Source organism: Chaetura pelagica, unplaced genomic scaffold, assembly GCF_000747805.2.
Source record: "Chaetura pelagica isolate M959 unplaced genomic scaffold, ChaPel_1.0 scaffold505, whole genome shotgun sequence".
Taxonomy (NCBI): Eukaryota; Metazoa; Chordata; class Aves; order Apodiformes; family Apodidae; genus Chaetura; species Chaetura pelagica.
This window is the reverse complement of record NW_009953211.1, coordinates 292,677-304,237: the sequence shown is the minus strand read 5'-3', so window position 1 is coordinate 304,237 and position 11,561 is coordinate 292,677. Positions and strand designations below refer to the sequence as shown.

Here is an 11,561-nt window from a genome sequence, read left to right as displayed (position 1 = left end):
GCTGAACAGCTCTTTCCATGCTGTGTCCAGGAAGAGAGTGCTGTATTTGTTATCCACTGAGGCCAGGTACTTGGCAAGAGGGTGAGAGCCTGTGGGTGAGAAGGGCAACATTGAGTCCAGCCAGGCAGGGGAGCCCAGGGTGGTGGGATAGGGCAACTCATGGGGCTGAACTCATGGTGGTTCTCACCCAGTGGCACAAGAAGGAAACGCAGGTAGTTGAGCCAGTCAGGTGTCTTGCTGGCCAGCTGCTCCACAAAGAACCGGAGGACAACACTCAAGTAGCTCTGGTCCCCTGCCACCACCACCTTCACTGGCGGAGGCATGTGGGAGTTACAGTTACAGCTGCCAAAGGGAGAAAAAAGGAGACCGTGAGGGACACATGGCTCAGGAGGTGAGTCAGGCAGCAGGGGATGTGCCCTGCCAGGCCAGCCAACCCAGCATCAGATACCCATGGCTGACAACTGCCAGCGTGCTGAGCGCTGCTGTGGGTACAACCAGCACTGGGATCCCCTGCTTTCCCCAGAGCCTACACCTGCTCCTATAGTTGTATCCACAATCCCAAAGGATCCTAACAAGCCCTTCCAGCCCTTCTCTGCACTCACAGGGAGCCTCCTGGCTGAACCCGAGCTGTACTCACTATCGCTGGATGCGAGAGACAGTGGTGTTGAAGGCTGCCTGGATGTCCGCCACGGAGCAGGTGGATACGACCAACTGCTTGTGCGCCTGGAGCTGCTCACTCACGTACTGCCAATGCAGAGAGCTCAGGTTAAGTCACCCTCGGGGGCTGTGGCTGTGCTGGCCAGCACCTGCCCACATCTACCCAGGCCTCTGTGTGCCCCAGGGAAGAGCTTGGGCCCCCTGCTGCTCTCTTGGGCCTGGTGCCAGCAGAGAAAGTCGGGCAGCTCTGCCAGGGCATCCAATAAAGTTCTGAGCAATCTGGTCACTGGGAGGCAGGACCAAGTAGGGAGGGTACAAGGCACAGTCTGTTAATGAGCCTTTCTGGGACTGCTCAGGGCAGCACACTTTGAGGATTCAGAAGTGCTGATGTGTGGCACATGACAAAGGAGACACACTGGACTCTTGTGCATGTAGCTCAGCCCTGTGCAAACACACTGTCTCCCCCAAGGAAGGGCCATATTGGAGAAGAAGAGGGCATAGCTGGTGCCAGTTTCCCTAGGACACCCTTGGCATGGTTGGGAGAATCCCCTGGGATGCTGCTTCCCACTCTCTCAATGTATCCAGCTCCCATCACACCTACTCACCTGCCCCTGCCACTCAGCGACGTTCACCAGCACAATGCTCTCAGGGAGCTGCTCATCTGAGATCAGGATCTGGTTCAGCTGATCATACATAGACTTCCGGGGCACCTATGGCAGCATCACCACAAAAGTTAACCCCAGCTGGCTGCCTTGGCCACTCTGCCCATGGCTGAAGGCCTGGCAGAGTGAGAAGCCTCCAGGTGAGATGGCTTCCAAGGCCTCACCTGAGTGTTGTGCCATGAGTCTGGAGAGCTCTCACTGTCCAGGCTGCTGGCACGGCCCCCCTGTCCCTTTGAGCTCTGCCGGTCCTTCACAGAAGTGCTGCGGGGACGCCACATCTGCTTGCTCTCTGCTTTGCTGTGAGTCAGAAGCAGGAGAGGCAACACTGTTGAGGAAATCCCATCTCCACCAACTCCCACTCTCTCTGGGGAGCCAACATGAGCCCTCTCAGCCCTGGCATGAGGCATGGAGTCACCTTACCTGGGGGACACAGCACTGGGGAGCTCAGTTTTGGTCGTGGGGCCCAGCTGGGCCAGCCTGTCCACACTGCCCTCCCTTGTAGCAGCATCTGCAGGGGTCAGCCGTGAACACGGCTCCTCCGTAGCCAGCTCCTGAGGGCCACACACAGTCACTTTGCACACACCACTCTCCCTGCCCTGCTTCCTGCACCCGTGGGTGCCCCCATCCAGGACAGGTTTCGTGGCCCTGCTGGAGAGCCAAGGCTGCAGGGCCTCAAGGAGGCTGGGCTGCATCTTCTACAGACCCTAACCCTCCTCTCACTCTTACCACTCTCCAGCTCAACCTACTTGTCCCCCTAGCCCTGCTCCCAGGCTGGTGAGCACCCCTGGTACCCCAGAAAACAACTTGAGGGCAAAGGAAGCTCCAGCCCCACTCCACATCCCATAGCCTGGACTCACCACTGCAGGGACCTCCGCTCCTGGCTCTTCCTGTGGTTGCAATGCTCCTGGCTTCCGCTTTTCTGCCTTGGCCTGGGAGACAGGGATTGAGGTCAGAGCAGCACTGAGCATCCTGAGCAGGGTGGCTGCCAGTGACCTATGCCTGGCCTCACAGAACACACACTCCCCCAGGGGAGCCCCGTGTCCTCCTGGGACCAGCCCCAGAGGATGCCCACCATCACTACTTGTCTGCCTGTGCTGGGAAAAAGAAGAGGAAAGAAGGGAAGGCGCAGCCCCTAGGCAGGTGCTGTGTTCTCAGAGGGAACTGCAGGCACTGTGGGGATGCTGGGCTTGCTGGGGAGGGAAGGGGGCAAGAGGTGGTGGTGGTGGTGTAACTCACAGGGCTGCCCGACTCTTGATCCTGCCCTTTCTGGCTGTGCAGACTGCCGATCTCAGTCTGGGAACCAGAATGAGAGACTCCCTCAAAGAAACGCCTGCAGAGAAACAGACAGACGAACGGACGGACAGACAGACAGATGGGAGAGAAAAAGGCAGGAATAAGAAAGGAACAACGTCACCATGATTCCAGCACACCCCCGCCAGCCTGTCTCAAGCACAGAGTTCTGTGGAGGGGTCGACCACTAGTGGGACATGCAGCCAGACACCCAAGTGTCTGGGCAACTCACAGCATAGGAGCAGACCTGCCAGTAGACCTCTAGCCCCCCACAACATGGTCTGCAGCAACAATGCTGGGTGAAGGGATAGGACAGGGCCACCCCAGACCAGCGAGGCTAAACCTGTGACCCTGGCAAGTTGGAGCCCAGGGTCCCTGTCTCACAGCCAGCAGCAATTTCCCTCTCACATCATCCTCTACTGCTGCAGCACAGGACAAGGAACCACCATCTTGCCCCATCTCACTGGTATATGGTCTCTGTCAGCATCACAATTCCAATAAGCCTCTGCCCTGCCACAGCTTCTACAGATTCCCTTTTTACTCCTCCTGTTTCAGGGAGGGCACTTCTTGCCTCTGACTGCTGCTGCACACTTTCAGCTGCAGCTTCCAGCTTCACTTTCTGCTTCTCCCTTTCTAGAGGCTCTGAAGACCAGTATTGTATGCAGAACAATATCACAGCTAGGATAGCAGCACAACAATGTCCTGTTTTGTGCCCTAGCACTCACATCACTCACATTTGCCCTTTTTTAGGTCTCTGAGCTGATGTCTCAGTTGAGCTTTACAGTGCAACTCCAAGTTCCTGTTCCCAAGACACAACGGTCAACACAAGAACTCCCTTGGGGCAGCAGGGCAGTCTGCCACTGCAGTGTGAGCTCCCACCTTTGTTTCTCCCTTTTCCATCAATTTCCCCTCCACATCCTGTGGGCTGCTCCAAGTCCAGCCTTTAGGAAACAAGCAGGCTGTATCACTAGATCTCACTGCCAGCTTTCTCTGGAACCAGGAGATAGAAGCCAGCTTCCATCTATGCTGTATCTATGCCCTTGCTCGTTAGCTCCTGGAAAAGCTTTGCCTGGTGTGCAGATGGCGATACCAGGTTGCAGGTTTCCAGGGATGCCCACAGAGGTGCAGGATATAGAGTAGTTCTTCTGTTAGGATGCTGCCAGGGTTTCCATTGTTTTCTATCGTCCTCCTCTGGATATATCTGCAGCTTTCTACAGGATACTGCCAAACCTCTGAACATCCTGGCTGTTTCTTTTACTTTCCTTTTAACACATTTCCTCATTTGTATACAGCATGCTGTGCTGCCAGCCACAGTGTTTGCCAGGTTATTTGCTATAACTGCTTCTACAAGGACATTTAATCTCAGTAAATGATTGTCCCCACCACCAGGCAGCTCTTCAGCAGCAGTGTGGAAAAGTCAAGGCTCAATTTTCTTCTCACTGGCTCTGTGACCAGCTGCTTCATGACATATTCATTTGCCAAAGCTACAGGTGGGACATTTTTGCCAGGTTACACAGGGATAAGTTATGTCTCCTGTTATTAACAGATTTCTGCTCCCTCCACCCCTCCAATCTCTGCTACAGGATCTCAGACATTCATTGTCACCACCCTGTACTGTCATTACTTTACATTTGCCTTTTTTCAGCCAGAAATTTCAATCCATCTACCCAGACTACGTCAACATAAGTTTTCTAATAATTCACCCCCAAATCAACATCTCTTCCACACTCCTCTGTACAGCCCCAGAAATCCCACTAGAATGTGACATACCCCTGGTGCCACCAGTACCTCCAAAAACTTATCTTCATTCCTTCCTTTTTCTTAGACATTGGATGTGTTCAGATTGTATACACTTGGTCTGGCTTTCAACACCCCCTTTAAATGGGGCTGTCTCCCCCTTCTCCATGGAAGTTGTGTCAATTTCTGCCCTCCCTCACTTGCAATTCAGAAGCTTTCATCCCTAGAGGATGTGTCACACAGAACTCTTCTGCAGTTCTCAACTTTCTCTGTTCCACAGTTTGAAGTCTCTCCTATAGGCATGATTGAGTCTGAGTCTCAGAAGGCTGAGATTTAGGTAAATTCCTTCTGCACAGCCTCCTTCTGTTTTCAAGGAATTAGTCTCCTCTTCCCCATCCACTTTCCCAATCATCAATAGAAACATCCGCTCCTTCACCTGTGATCTTCAACCAAAGGCTCTGACTGTTGAGGTCTTACCTACAGCCTCAGTTCTAGCTCCAGTGCAGCAGCAGTCTACAGCTGCATGGCCTCTCTGACTGACCAAAAGGATGGCTATCTGCTCACCCTTAGGGACCTTAATGCCACAGAAGCCTTCACAGTGTCTAGCAAGGCTGTCTATGACAATAAATAAATCCAGCGTGAAGATGACATCTCGAATTTACAGGCTGGGTTGGAAGGTTATCACCAGATGAGAGCAGGGCCTTGGCAGTACAGCCTACACTAAAGATCTCAGCAACTGGCTCCCACATCTCCTTAGAGAAAGCACAGACCTAGTCATGTGAATTTAAGGGGATATACAGGCAGCACTGCCAGAAACTGAGACACCCAAGAGCAAATCAAGCTAGGGTCACTTTGTGAACAGGCTGAAAAACAGGCCAGGGCCCAGCAGGCTGTCCTACCACAGACAGTAGCAAGCACACAAGGAAGACTGTAAAGGCATGTACAAGCACAAACCAAACTTACTCTAGGATACTCCCTAGGATGCTAGGATGACCAGATGTTTGCAAGTAGGTACTTGCAGAACGAGGATGGGGTTTTATACTTAAATTCTCTCAACAGACTTTTCTTACCATTTACGTAATTTTACACAGTTTGCACACATAAACCTTGGTGTGATCACAAAAAGACCTCCCTTTTTGTCCCACAGCACCTTTGTTTCTTTAAAGCTTTTGATCACAGACTATGTGAAACTCTTTTTGGAATCCAAGCAGACCACTGAAGCAGCTCACCCTTGCCCAGGCACCTGCTGTCTCCTTCACAGTGACTTGTGGGTTTGTGGGAAACACCACTTCTGCCATGTTCCTGTTTGTTCCCCAGTGCCCCATGGGTTCCTGAATCTGGCAGATTTTAATTCAAACAGTTTACCTGTGGCAGACGAAGCCTGCTACCCCTGCTAAGTACCTTCAGGAGGGATTTCAACTGATCCAAACAATAATTAAATACTGAACTACAGAAACAAAAAGGACAAGGAAGTTTGGCTTGGCTAGAAGAGACCCAGCACACTGTGAGGCAGCCAAGTAGACAGACAATAAAAGGCAACCTTCTCACAAAAGGACAGTATGTAAACAGAACAGCCATAAGCAGAGAGGCCAGGTGAACAGAGATCACATGGAAGAAAAGCCTGGTTTCACTGCATGGTCCACTAGAGACCTCTGTGCCAAGTCAGCAGTGCTTGGCAGAGCAAGTCAAGCCACTGGGTGCAGGGGAATGGGGTGAGGAACATGGTTGATGATTGCTAGTCACATGTCTCCACAAAGAATGGGAATGCAGCATGCAGACCTCACAGGGACTGGCCCAAGCAGTCACAAAGTGCTCAACAGACAGACAAGCTTCAGTGTGGAGAGCCCTGAAAAGGCCAGGACTGTCTGCAGAGAGATATGAGAGCTGGCAACAGAAGGGGCTTTGATCAAGTAGATGCTCTTCCAGCAGATCAGTAAGTGTCAGATGCTGGACTGGCATGAAATTAAATGAGACTAAATGGAAAGAAATCAAGTTTTAATGGGCAGGTTTATTAAACAGGATATGCAAGTGAGGATATGCAGTGATGCCAACAGAAGATGGCAATGGCAGTGGAGACAAGACAATGCCTGTATTAGCCCAAGCAACAGAGAAATGTCAGAGGACATTTCTCCAGGTCCCACAGACTGTGCTGTCAGCCTGTGACTCCTTGCAACCCTTACCTCAGAGTGGGTTTGGGTGTGCTGTGCACACTCTCGTTGTCCTCAATCTCCGGGCCGCTGTCACTGTTGTTGCACTCTTCCAGGCTGTCATAGAGCAAGCCCAGGTCTTCCTCTACCTCCTGGGTCTGGTCTACAGGGTCAGAGTCCAGGACCTGTGGGACCAAGCCCGGAGGGCAATGAAGAGATATGGAGTCACCTGCATCCTAGGCCAGGCACATACAAGTTCCCTCTCAGCCACAAGGCACACTACGGCACTGTTCCCACCTCAGGGAGCCAAATCCAGACTGGGGAAGAAGGAGGTGACACTACCATTTGGCCAAAGGAGGGTGCCATAAGCATGACATCTAAAGGAGTCTCAGACAGTCATCAGACTTAGTGAGAGTTAAAGACACCTGGGAAGACCTCCACTGGCTGCACTGCACGCTCAGTGCAGGCCCTCAGCCAAGGCCACCTACCTCCCAGGCTGATGCTAGCCTGCTCTCAGTCGTGAACAGGATTGCCCCTGCAATGCCAGTTTCTGGGGCAGAGCCAGTGTATGGCAGCACCCTTCTTCCCCAAGCCTCTTTTCCCAACAGGAAGGTGTTTTTGGATTTGAGCATGAGGCTTCAAGCTGCCTTCTTGAAGCAGAAGGCTTTGGAAAAGCCAAAGCTCAGTCTATGCCACGTCTCACACTTCCCTTGGTACTATTCTTGAGCACCTGCAGCTCATGTCTTGTGCTTCCAGTGAGTGGAAACCAGCACTCTGGACACCTACAAATCTGCAGGAGACATTGCCAGGTGGACAGTCTTACTGCTTCTTACCTCCTCTGTCACTTTAAACCTCTTCAGCAAAGCCACAAATTTCTGCTTGAAGTTTGGTTGCTAAAACAAAACAAGGAAAGAAAAACGATCAGCAAAACCATCAAACCACATTCCAAGATGATTAAAGTATAGGCCATGGCTGTCCTCTTAAACATGCCATCAGCTCCTTTCTGGATCCATGGGCCCAGGGTCAGCTATGATTGCTTTGGCTCCTTAAATTTGCTGTAGAATTTGGATGAAAACTGGACTCCTCAAGAAGCCACTGTGTCTGGGCATGAGAGAGGGTGCAAAGACTCAGACTCTCTCTGCTACAGGCTGGAATAGCACTTTCTCTTAATTTTAAATCTCCTTCCCCTCCAAACCATCTGATTGAAGAATGCAAGCAAGATAAGATGGGGAGGGAACAAGCTCAGGAAGAGTGTACTCAGGGACCTGTGGGGCTGAATCAGATGGGGACGAGGGGATGCTTGAAGAGCATAGGGCTGGCAGGGCAGCTCCTCCCTTCTCCTGACAAGGAAAGGAGCTTGCTAATGTTTTACCCTTCCCTGCACCGACCTTCTGTTCCTGAGGGAGGGAAAGTGACCATGTCACAGCAGCAGGTCAAAACTGTGTTGCACACAGATCACCGACATGAAGCCAGGCTAAACGCAGTGCAGACCATGAGCTGGGGTACAGCTCTGAGCATCAAGCTAACTCATTCATGGCAAGAGGTTTGCTGCTTCTTCTCAGAGCCATGGTCTCTTTCCCCTGCTCTGCACCACTGCCAGCACCCCACTCAGTGTCCCCTCACTCCCTGCAGGAAGTTTATCCCTTTCATCCCTTTGATCATGTTGCAAATGATGATGTTACTCTGGCCATTGATGTGGTTCGGATCATTTTCCTTCTAGCTTTCTTGGTTTTCCTCAAGTCATCCTCTTCATCAAACAGATCCTGCAGGCAAAAGGTCACAGCATGTCAGAGCAACTCAAGAGTGCAGGGTGCAGCATCTGCTATAAATTCCCCTGCCCCATGCTTGCCCCCCACTTTGAGAAGCTTTGGTCCACTCTGCTCCCAGTGTCTTGCTTTTCACTTCTCCCATCTCTCTCCATGATGCTCCTTCTCTCTCCTATCACCGTCCCCTGAAAGACCTTCTTTCTCAGAGCCTTTGCCCCCAGGCTCCTCCAGGGGCACGTACACCAGCAAGACTGGGAGACAGCAGCTTTCACAGGATCACAAAATCACAGAATATTAGGGGTTGGAAGGGACATCTGAAGATCATCGAGTCTAACCCCCCTGCTGGAGAAGGACCAAAAAAAACCCAGACACAACTAGGGCAGATCACTCAGAAACACATCCAGACAGGTCTTGAAAGTCTCCAGAGAAGGAGACTCCACAACCTCTCTGGGCAGCCTGTTCCAGTGCTCTGTAACCCTCACAGTAAAGAAGTTCTTCCTCATGTTGGGGTGGAACTTCCTGTGCTCGAGTTTGAATCCATTGTCCCTCATCCTATCACAGGGCACAAATGAAAAGAGGTTGTCCCTGCCTTCTTGATGCCCAGCCCTCATGTATTTATAGACATTAAATAATCTCCCATCAGTCTTCTCCTCTCTAGACTGAAAAGCCCCAGGTCTCTCAGCCTTTCCTTGTAAGGCAGGTGTTCCAGTCCCTTAGTCATCCTCATAGCCCTCTGTCTGACACTCTCAAGTAGATCCCTGTCCCTCCTGACCTGGGGAGCCCAGAACTGGACACAACACTCCAAGTGAGGTCTCACCAGAGCCAAGTAGAGGGGAAGCAGAACCTCCCTCTATCTGCTGGAGACACTACTCCCATGATAGCATTGACCTTCTTGGCCACAAGGGCACATTGTTGTCCCATGGATGACTTGTTGTCTACCAGGACTCCAAGGTCCTTCTCCATGGAGCTGCTCTCTAGCAGATCACCTCCTAGCCTGTACTGCTGCATTTTGTTGTTCCCTCCCAGGTGCAGGACTCTGCACTTGCTCTTGTTGAACCTCATTAAGTTCCTCTTTGCCCAGCTCTCCAGCCTGTCCAAATCTCACTGAATGGCTGCACAGCCTTCAGGTGGATCAGCCAATCCTCCCAGCTTTGTGTCATCAGCAAACTTGCTGAGAAGACAGTGTCCTGTCATCAAGGTCACTGATAAAGATGTTGAACAGGACTGGATCCAGCACTGATCCCTGAGGGACTCCTCTAGTTACAGGTCTCCAGCTGGACTCTGCACCATTAACCACCACTCTTTGGGCTCTATTGTGTAGCCATTTCTCACTGTCCATTCTTTTATCCCACATATTCTGAGCTTTCTCGTAAGGACATTATGGGAGACTGCCAAAACCCTTGCTAAGGTCAAGGCAGACACATCCACTGGTCTTCCTGCATGTATCCATTCAGTCACAACATCACAGAAGGACATCAGATTAGTCAAGCATGATTTCATCTCGGTAAATCCATGCTGACTACTCCTGATAACCTTATTTTCTTCCATGTGCTTAGAGATGACCTCCAAAATGAGCCGCACCATTTTTCCAGGAATTGAGGTGAGGCTGACTGGTCTGTAATTTCCTGGATCTTCCTTCTTGCCTTTTTTGAAGACTGGACTTTCAGTAATAGTCCTTGTTACAACCTAAAACTCTTATCTCTGCACTCACCAGCCTCCCCATGACTCAAACATTGTTCTGCTCTTCCCTTACTGGAGTTAGCTCAGAGGCCACGATACCTGATCTCACAAGAAGTGTCCTTCCAGCAATCAGCCTCAACAATGCACACAGCTGGCAGGGACATAGGGCCCTGATGTATTAACACAGCACAATGAGACAAGTAATGTGGAGGACCTTGAACAGAGGTTGGTGTCTGTGCTTGATCAACACACTACCATAAGGTTTTGGCCTCGAGTGTAGGCACCAAAACAAGAGGACTGCAAACAGCAGTTGTGCAGCTCATCACAGGGCTGGGATGGGTCTGCCACCTCTGAACATCTTCAGTCCCAGACTGTACTTCTTCCTAAAAGCTCCGTTCTTTTGCTGAGACAGGGCAGCCTCTGGCCTGATACTACAGGGAGATAGGAGAAAATCATGGTGCAAGGTGGAGGGACTCAGCAGAGGTTATATGCTGCAGAGCAGACAGCTTCAAAGACACACAGGTGAGACCTATGGCTCTCCCAAAGTCCTTTGTCCCACCATGGACTTGAAAGCAGCCTACAGTTCTTCTGGCTGTCAGATATTGTGGCTCTCTGCCCTTTGCAACTATGATAAATGTTTACAAGGGAGATGATGCTCAGGGATTACAAGGGAGGGATGCTGAGCTCAAGGGCAGCCTTGGTGGTAGTGACCATGAAATGTTGGAGTTCAAGACCCTTAGGGCAGCAAGGAGGGCTCACAGTAAGCTTACTACCCTTGACTTCAGGAGGGCAGATTTCCACCTCTACAGGGATCTCCTTGAGAGAGTGTCTTGGGATAATATCCTGGAAGGTAGAGAGGCCCAGGAAAGCTGGCTGGTATTTAAGGATCACCTTCCCCAGGCCCAAGAGTGATGCATCCCAACTAAGAGAAAGTCAGGTAGAAACTCAAGGAGGCCAGTGTGGATGAGCAAGCAGCTCCCAGAAAAGTTCAGACTTAAGAAGGAAGGATACAGGGCGTGGAAGCAAAGACAGGTACCCTGGGGGGATTACAGAGAGGTTGTCCCAGCAACTAGGGATCAGGTTAGGAGAGCCAAATCCCAGATGGAATTAAATCTTGCCAGGGTGCAAAGAAGACGAAGAAAAGCTTCTGTAGGTATGTTAGGGAAGAAAGGACGACCAAGGAAAATGTAGGCCCTCTTCTGAAGGAAACAGGAGACCTAGCTACACAGGATACTGAGAAGGCTGAAGTTCTCAATTACTTCTTTGCTTCACTCTTCTCTGGCAAGTGCTCCAGCCTCATCACAAAGGCCACAGCAAGTGAAAGCAGGGAATGGGAGAACAAAGCAACCCCCACTGTAGGAGAAGAGCAGGTTGGTGACCATCTAAAGAACCTGAAGGTGTACAAGTCTGTAGGACCTGACAGGGCCCATCCACAGGTCCTGAAGGAGTTGGCAGATGCAACTTCTAAGCCTCTGCCCATCACATTTGAGAAGTCATGGCAGTCTGGTGAGGTTCCTACTGATTGGAAAAAGGGGAACATAGCCACTGTTTTTAAAAAGGGCAAAAAGGAAGACCCAGGGAACTACAGGCCAGTCAGTCTCACCTCTGTGCCTGGCAAGATC

At 51.1% G+C, this 11,561-nt stretch overlaps 1 protein-coding gene across 1 annotated transcript in view; it reads right to left on the bottom strand.

Moving 5' to 3' along the window:
* LOC104388677 (phosphofurin acidic cluster sorting protein 1-like) overlaps nt 1-11,561 on the bottom strand; it is a 21,547-nt gene that overhangs the window by 2,436 nt on the left and 7,550 nt on the right. Inside the window, 12 exon segments of the mRNA XM_009997564.1 lie at nt 1-2; nt 4-89; nt 188-342; nt 638-744; nt 1,263-1,367; nt 1,484-1,616; nt 1,740-1,870; nt 2,177-2,248; nt 2,556-2,649; nt 6,527-6,678; nt 7,327-7,386; nt 8,176-8,256. The exon segment at nt 1-2 is cut by the window's left edge and continues 44 nt beyond it. Of these exon segments, the coding sequence (XP_009995866.1) occupies nt 1-2; nt 4-89; nt 188-342; nt 638-744; nt 1,263-1,367; nt 1,484-1,616; nt 1,740-1,870; nt 2,177-2,248; nt 2,556-2,649; nt 6,527-6,678; nt 7,327-7,386; nt 8,176-8,256 (1,178 nt within the window).